We start from the raw sequence: 9341 nt of genomic DNA on the forward strand, positions 1-9341 counted from the left end.
TATATAACAAGTCTCTCTTTCTCTCTCTTCATTTATCTTTTCCCCTTTATCTCTCCTCTCTCATTTTCTCCCTCTCACTCTCATGAGCACCACCATTGTCCATCCGAGCTCTTTCGTGCGGCCACTGATCGGAGCTGTCGACCCACCGAACGAAAGCGCTCGACCACCACAGTCATTTTCTGACCCTCCACACCACTCCATCGTTGCTTGTATCGTTGCAAAAAAGCACCTAAAGGAGAAGGTAATCACGACACAAATCGTGTCGATCCGACGACATCTCTGACAACCAACCACATATTTGGACTCTGCAGGTCGAGCCGCACCTTACCCACCCTTTTTCAGCCAAATAGCTGTGGGAATCCTGCAACCCAATGTAAATTGCATTGTTTAAAAACAATGTAATTCGTCGATCCGTGCGTCCAACCACCTCCAGCAACGTCTTCGGCCACCTCCAGCAACAATATAATTTTTTTCTCTTTTTTTTTTGCATATTTTGAAAATTGCATTGTATTGAAAACAATGTAACAATGTGTTTGACACCCATTTGAATGAATATATGTTTGAGAGAATTTATTTTACCTTGTTATTCATGAACTATTTTTTCTGCAGCTTATGTATGGTAAAAACTGGAAATTATATTGTTTTGATAAATTTGACAATTTACAATGTTCTGAAAATTTTACAATTTATATTTGTTCTGAAAATTACATTGTTTTGATAAATTTGACAATTTACATTGTTCTGTAAATTTGACAATTTATATTGTTCTGTGAATTTGACAATTTACATATGTTCTGGAACTTACATTGTTTTGATAAATTTGATAATTTACATTGTTCTGAAAATTTGACAAAAAAACAATTTAATTGCATGTCTGTGTATAAAAAAATAATGTAATCACAAGTTTGTATGGCAAAAAAATAGTGTAATATCAATTTTTTTTTTTTGCGAAAAAATAATGTAATATCATTCATTTTCAAAGTAATATGTGAATATGAATGATTTACTTGTTTATTTGTGGTTAAATGAGAGTGGATGAAATCATGAAAGTGGATGAGAAAATGAAAGTGGGAAACAAAAGAGGGAGTATTTGATTTTCAAATTTTAAACAACATAGAAGTAGGAGAGAAAAGAGGGAAATTTAATTTTCAAAATGTGTGCCATGTCAACACTTTGTTTCATGTTGGCAGCTGACTAATCCATCCATCTAGGCATCACGTCGACTTGGGGAGAAGTTGGGTTAAAATAACTTGGGACATTTAGTATTTTGACTATTTTTGTAATTATAATTTGCGTAAAAAAGAGAAATGTTTAGTGCTTAGACCCAATACTATTACATATCTATTTGTTTTGTTGTACTCAATTACTATATGTTGGTATATAGGTTCAAAAAAATTACTATATATGTTTGTAGTCCACTGTCAGTGTGTGAACATCTAGTCATCTAGAGCCACTTTGTGGTCCAATTATCTGCGAGTGTCCTTCAGTGGGGTTCCCACTCTTTGTTTTGGTCTCCCATGGAGTGGTGGTTTGTACTTTGTGGTTCCTCTTCTCTCCTTTGCCAAACAAAAAAGTGTGGTTTCGGGGCTGTTAAACCGTGTACTTGGGCTCATTGGTGGATTGTCATTTTGTTCGCGAGTATGTTGACAAAAACTTTCTCAAGCTTCATTATCTTCCTTCGTCTCATCAACTCAGCGATGTGTTCACCAAACCTCTTGACACCTATATCTTCCATGATTTGGTGTCCAAGATGAACCTTGTGGATCCCTACGGTTCATCTTGCGGGGGCGTGTTAAACCGTGTACTTGGCTCCACCAGTGAGCCCAAGGAAGACACGGTTCCTTTAGGCAATTCCTCATAGTATCTTTGTGATTGATTACAATATATTTGTGATTGATTACAGTATATTTGTAATTACTTACTTTTATTTCTTTCCTTGTATAAATTAGGGCTACAGTAGAGGTGCTTATGTTGTATAAATACTGCTCACTTGTACATAAAAGATTTAAGTCTTTCATCAATATTGGAAAAGGCTATAGCCTCATTCTCCACGCTGTTTGTCATTCTGTTCTTATTGATTTTGATCCTTTAAGCTTTTAACAGGGGCTTCGGCTGTGGGTAGAAATCAAATCAAAAATCGATTTCAATTGAATTGGTTGTTGGTGCATTTATTAGTATTAGATAAAGAAAAACCAGAAGAAATAAAATTGGTGTAGCTTTGGTGGTGGTGGTCATTGAAATGTCCATGGAAGTTGCCAAGAAATTTCAACATTCTCATGTGCACAAGTGTGAATGATGTATTCATGCATAGAGATTTTCTTGGGAAAATATCAACTTTTTAGATCCACAACATGCTCGAGGGGCAAATTGATTGATTGGATCCTTCTTCAAGAATATTGAAGCCTAATTATATAATATAATATTATAATTTAACCAAATTCTTTGTTAACATTTTTGTGGTGGGCCTATGATCACTAGTGGCAAAAATATCATACGGCTACAAGTTCCAAAAGTACAGGTAAGTTTGGGTCCTAACTATTTCGGCTGCATTAACTAAGTAAGTAATGGTTTACTTTGCTACTGTCTAAGTCAATACAGTATGTGTTTGTCCTATTGCAGCCTTTATTATGTAACCCCATAACGTGGAACAAACATGCTATGACTTTTCCAACGCAACATCTTGTAAATCTAATTTTCTCTAGAAATAAATATTCGGGAGCACTATATATCTTTAATAAATTTAGTTATAATTACCTATAATATGTAATTAGACAATGTAATAACGAAAGTTAATGTAATTAGACAACGTAATAACAAAATTCAATGTAATTAAATAACGTAATACTATTTTAGCCGATTATGGATGAAAATGTTCGGGATGTAAATCATTTTTGATAAATATTTTATATAATATCCTAAAAAAAACACTCATTTCTTCGTTTTTACACACCATATTTATATACATATAGTTCTTTTCAATTGAGTATGAAACTACGTACAAGTTCATTTTTTATTATAATAATACTTTTTTTTCCCTTCGTCAAAAATATAAATTATATAATATATTTACAAGAGGTACGGTGACCCTCCAAATATAGAGAACCATTATAACCATCTAGAAATGTTTTACAAGAGCTGATGGAGTGGGAGATGAACTAAGATCCATACAATTTTGTCTTTAAAAGAACGCTCCACAATTTTAAGGGATTCGATCTTAACTTGTAAAACACTTTTACTTTTTTTTCTCGAACTTTTTAATGTGGACATTTTAACTTAACACAGCAGATCCTTGCGTCTCATTATATTTAACATGTTCAAAAACGTTGGTACAGACTATAGACCCACAAAGTAATTATCCACTCATAGTTACAACCGACGCACCACATGCTATTATTTTTTAGATCCACGTTAGATTAGATGTCATGGCTATTATTTTTTTTCATGAATAAGGCCTTTCTAGAACTTCAGTAGGAATTCCAGTGAGGAGTATTATTTTCTGTACCAGAGATTGATTGAAGGCTGAATGATGCGACTCAGATCAATAGTAATTGGTCTACCAAAGGAAGGAACAGGAAAAAAAAAAAAAACACCAGAGAAATGGGAGATTAGAAAACTTGAAATTTGATTGGCAAAGAAAAGCCAATCACCTTTATCAATCACTCGAGGGTGGTCGAGTTCATTGGGATGAATCCTTCCAACTAGAGGCGGAGCTAGTATAGAATCCCTGCGGGTTGGGCCCCAAGTGAATAAGCTTTATGTACCAGCTCAATCAAAAATTAATTAGGCCTCCAATGAGAGTTAATCGGGCCCCCAGTAACAAATAATTAGGCCCATTCTTTGTATAAATTTTTCCGTGCTTACGTAGATAATTCTCCTCTTTTGATTTCTCTCGTTAGTGCTTGTGGCTTGAGCAAATAGCTCCTCTTCTTCTTTCAATTCCTTTGCGATAGCATCTCCTCTTTCCATCTTTTGATTTCCCTCGTCCTCTTCCAATTTCTCTTCCCTAACAGCAACACCTACTCTCAAATGGCTTTGCCGCTTGCACTTTCTGCCTTTGTCACTTAATAATGATATTGTAATATAACTTGAAAACTCGTAAAAAACAATTGTGATAAATAAAGATGTATTGTTTTATTGCTTAAAACTATTACATTATATTCATCTTAGATAAATAACTCCAAAAAAAATTTCGTGTGCGCTGCTACCCCTGTCCTCCGCTACTTAATTGTACTCTCAGTGAGTTTGGATCCTGGATCCGCCATTGCTTCCAATTGAGAAATTTAAGTTCAATTATGCACATTAGCATTTTTTTTTAGTAAGTTTCCACATTAATACCCTACAAATACGATCTATCAGGTACTTAGTAACTAGTAAGGGTGTGAAGATCCAAGTATCCGGAGTTTACACAAGTCAAAATTCCTAATATATATATAATAATAATAATAATAACCAATCACCTTTCTTAGATGTCATGACTTAAAACTCATAATTCCTCCAATAAAAACAAAAACCTATCACCTTTCTCAGATGTCATGGCTTATTAATCTGATATTAAGATGGGATTGGCTAGTCTTTTGAGCTTTCCATTATTTTGTTTAGACGGGCCTCTAACACCAAGTATCTGGCCGGGTTAACTGGGGTCTGAACTAAGAGCCCAGTGATTGGGCCCAATATTAACTTGTATTAAATGGTCCATTAATGTGGGCTGGCTATGCTTTTCGGCTTTAAAATTCGTTATACTAGCATATGATTTTAGAATAGGGCAAGTCACGGGTTAGATATGCATTCCAAAATTAAGCACTGATTATTGGTATCATTAAAAAGTTGGTTTGTTATCTTTCTCAGTAAAGGAGGGTGATTAGACGGCTTAATTAGTGTCATATTAAGATGGAATCACTACTTGGTGACCAAAATGGTCCTATTTGCCAACCAAATACTTGACTTTTTGAGGCAGCTTCTGTTGTCATGATAAGGAAACCCTGGTGACAGGTGAACACTTTTACCATGGGGCGCGTTTGTCTTTAGGACACCGCTTTCGGTCAAAAAATTGTATGGGTTTATTACGGGTCATCGAACCGTGGTGAGTTTGAAATTGAAATTCTAGGGAGCTGTTTTCACTCGCTCAAGTTGTAGAGAGCTATTTTCATTTGCGACGCACGCAATACGATTGACTATATTTTCAACTGTAAAATATATTTTTTTAAAAAAATAATTTCCCTCGATAAATTTCATTATTATATTTATATTCTTACAAAAATTAATTTATCAAAAATTAATTGATATCATTAGAAAAAAAATTCAATTTTCCTATCACCTCACCATGGTGTTTTTAGTACCAGCCAAAAAAAAATTGTCACTCCAACTCACTAATGTTTCAGAACTCACCTCACTTCACCGTCAAAAGTCAAAAGACTCAAAACACAAACACTTTCAAACGGACTTATGCATCTTTTTTTCGGCAAGATAAAAATTGACCCTCTTAGTTATTTTACCATCCCAAAATTTTGAAACTAAAACATTCCAATCAGACCAATTAAAAGGTAAGCAAATTATATTTATTTTAATAAACCCAATTAATTAATTCTGCATAGGCTCTAGAACAAGATGCCAGGCACTGATAAACCATTTTCAATTTTCCTTTCCGTGTATTAAAAAAGTCCATGTTCTCCATGTTCACATCAAACACCCAATATCGACTAGTAATCATCAATGGATGATTATGACTTGCAACAACGCATTATGCATACCTCATGAGTTGAAAATGTGGGATTACATCCTAATCTCCACTTTAAGAGCCCGTTTGATTACCCATGTAATGTAATGGTAATTAAATTGACATTACATTATAATGTTTGGTATTTATTAATTTAAAAGGGAGTGTAATCCAATTACTTGGAAATGAAATTCTTTACAAAAACAAGTAATCCAAATACCATCTACAATTTGATATTGTGATTACAAAATCAAATATTTGTTCATTGGACAAAAATATCCCCAATGATTATAAATTATTTATAATTGTATCCTTACATATTAAAGTCCGGGTCGACCCTAGGTCAGGCCTGGGCTGGGCTGGGCTTTAGGATCGAGTTTTGTTGTGTCCGGGATAAGGGATCGAGATTGGCATTGGACTCGGGATACGGGATCCTTGGTCGAGGTCGGGATCCGAGATCAGGCTCGAGATCCGACCGGGATCCAGGATAGGGGCTGGGATCCCAAATCGAGGCTGAGATCTCAGATCGAGCTTGAGATTCAGGATAGAGGCTGGGATCTAGGATCAGGCTCGGGATCCGAGATCGAGGTCGAGATCCGGGTGGGAATATGAGATTCAAGATCGGGGTTGGGATCCAGGAATGAACGAGATCAGACCCAGGATCCTAGATTTTGGTCGAGAGTCCAGGATCGGGGCCAGGGGCCAGGATCGGGAACGAGATCCTGGATGGGGGCCAAGATCAAGGATCATGCCCGGGATACTTGATCATTCCCGGGATACGGGATGGCGTTTGGGATCTGGGGTCGAGCCCAGGTAAGGCTTGATCAGGTCCGAGTCCCGTTCAGGTTGGGGTCTGGGATCAGACCTGGTTCATGCTGGGATTCGAGATAAAAGCCCAATTCCAGGCTGGGGTCTTGGATAGGGCCATGGTTAGGCTCGAGATTTGGGATCGAGCCCGGGTTAGGTTTAGGATTAGGATCAGGCCCGGGTCAAGCAGGAATCGGGTCGGGTTCGAGTCATGTTGGGGTCTGGGATTGAGTTTGGGTCATGTCGAGCTCTGAGATCAGGTTGAGGATAGGGATTAGGCCTCGATCGGGTCGAGTCAAAGTTATGCTAGGATCAGGTCTGTGGCATGCCCGGGTCCAGGATCGGGTCTGGGTCATGCCGGGCTCCAAGATCAAGACCGAGTCAGGTTGAGGATCTGGATTAGACCTAGGTCAGGCTGGGATCGATTGGGGCCCAAGTCATGCCGAGGTCTGGGATCGAGTCCAGGTCATGTCGGGGTCTATAATTGGGTCCGGGCTCTTGATTTTTTCAATAATGTTTTTAATATAGGTAAATGTATATGAGGGTAATTTTGAAAAACACTAAAAAATGGGATACATTTTCATTTTATATACCAAACACCTTCATAGGATTACCTTGTAATGACATTAACATAATTGGATTACTTGTAAATGGATTATAATTACTATCTAAATACATTACTATCTAAATACATTGAACCAAACGGGCCCCAAGTGTCTTTTGGCCTTCCAGTCCTTGTATTGTCAGTCATTAATAAATGTGGAAAAGAAAAAGAGTAATTACAAACAGAAAGAATTAATGAATCAACATATTAACACAACCAAGAGAAAACCAGAACAAACATCTATTGAAATTCCATTGTTTTGTTCTATATATTCATTATTCAAATTACATTTCAACTCCTGGAAGTATATTTATAAAATTATATCATATATAAAAGCTTGAATCAAACTGTATGTATATACTTATACAACAATGATCACCTGTAATTTGAATTCTTTGTCTGAAGCTTCTGTATTCACCCTATATATGAACAGACACTTCCTGTGTAAGCAAATCCCTTATCCGTGAAACTATGAGTTCCAATTCATGGTGGTAAGGTTAAACTGTGGTGTCAACGCACCATCACCAAGAGACCCAAGAAATGTATTCGCATGAAAGCCATTACTGCTCTGTGGAATCTGATTAAGCAAAGAAACAAAACTGTTATTCTCTTCATTCCCAGTAGTGCCACCACAATTGTTAAGATCACCATGGAATCGCTTAGTTTCATTCCAGTACTGTGACGCAATTGAGCGTTTAGCCACATTCGCGGCGGCTGAATTAATCATGGACATATTAGGCCTAGACACTGATGAAGAGGCTAATTGTGAGACAGTGGTGCTATTTTGAATTCCTTGATCTCCTCCTCCTGTTAACATTCCTCCAAAGATATTATCTTCATTATCAAACAATGAACCATAACTTGCAGTACTAAGACTACTATTCTTTGTCTGTCTATCAGTGCTACAAGTAGGCAGCGCTGCAAGCATACACTCCGCAGAATCATCTCTGTCACCATCCATTGGTCTTTGTGCGTTGTTCTTCTTGTAAATCCGGCATAGAACCCAATCATCAAGCTACACAAACCCATCAAACAAAATCATTAAAAAGAAAAAAAAACCATTAATCTAAACAAGATCAAGTGCAATTTTGTGCACATATATATACCCTCAATAAGCCTTTCTTGTTGTTGCCCAAATCAGGAGGTGCAGGTTTTGAGCTAGGACTTTTGTCGACTAGGCGGTATTCATGCATAATCCAATTGGTTTTAATCCCTTTTGGGGGTTTACCACCATAGAAAACCAGTGCCTTCTTCACACCGACCTTCTGTGTACCATTTGATGTCAATATAGGCTTATCGGTACCAGTTGCTTTCCAGTACCCGGACGTCGCAGCCCGATTCGGTCTCGCACCGTTCGGGTACTTGCGGTCTCTTGGACTGAAAAAATACCACTCGTGCTCCCCAAAGGTGGCCTTACCTACCAGAATTAGAAATCACAAAATTCACGATTAAGCTTATGAATTATAAAAACAAAATTGATTGTCTATGAAATTGACGTATACTTGGGAGCTCCCATGGATCGAATTTATAGAGATCAACGTCGGCAATGATGCTGACGGGTAGAGGAGCGGAGGCGGCTTTCTTTTTGAGGTAGTGAACGGCAAGCTCTTCATCGGTCGGGTGGAACCGGAAACCCGGTGGGAGGTTCGGGTGGTGTTGCGACCCGGAGGAGGAATCGGTGCTCTCCATTGTTGATGCTATTAAGCTTTTGATTTTGATTACTCTTTTTTTTTTATGATAAAAATGTAAATTTGGGGTTTTATGGAGGTATTGATGGAGGCTTAGGGCATTTGCAATGGTGTTATTTTGTCTGGGCCAACAAATATGTATGGGGTTTTGTGTTTTGCTGATGTGGTTGTATTGGGTTTTGTGTTTTGCTGATGTGGCTATATTAGAAGATGTGTTTTATATTGAAAGATTATGTTGTAGTGTAGTTTTATTGGGGACAACATGGAGGGAATGAGAATTTGTTGGCCACCATGTTTGGTGGGAAGCAAAATGTATAGGAATTTGTGTTTTGTTGATGTGGTTATATTGGGAGATGTGTTTTGTTGATATTGTTGTATTGAGAGACGTGTTTGCTTTGACTTTTTATGAAATATAAGTGAGACCCAATATAGATTTTTGCTAGGTTAGCTTAAGACTACTGCAGTTGCTCTTATGGATGTTGACAGAGATGGTTAGGCCCACTGATGAAGTTCCAATAGTCGTTCGACA

General features: G+C 37.3%; 1 protein-coding gene across 1 annotated transcript; it reads right to left on the minus strand.

The window, feature by feature from the left end:
• Positions 1-7367: 7367 nt before the first annotated feature.
• On the minus strand, positions 7368-8843 carry LOC119989795 (NAC transcription factor 25-like). The gene is made up of 3 exons (XM_038835497.1): positions 8627-8843; positions 8231-8541; positions 7368-8139 (listed from the first exon to the last, which is right to left on the minus strand). Exons 1-3 carry the CDS (start codon positions 8811-8813, stop codon positions 7594-7596), a joined length of 1044 nt encoding a protein of 347 aa, XP_038691425.1. The 5' UTR covers positions 8814-8843; the 3' UTR covers positions 7368-7593.
• Positions 8844-9341: the final 498 nt, after the last annotated feature.

The sequence above is a fragment of the Tripterygium wilfordii genome, chromosome 21 (genome assembly GCF_013401445.1).
Source record: "Tripterygium wilfordii isolate XIE 37 chromosome 21, ASM1340144v1, whole genome shotgun sequence".
Taxonomy (NCBI): Eukaryota; Viridiplantae; Streptophyta; class Magnoliopsida; order Celastrales; family Celastraceae; genus Tripterygium; species Tripterygium wilfordii.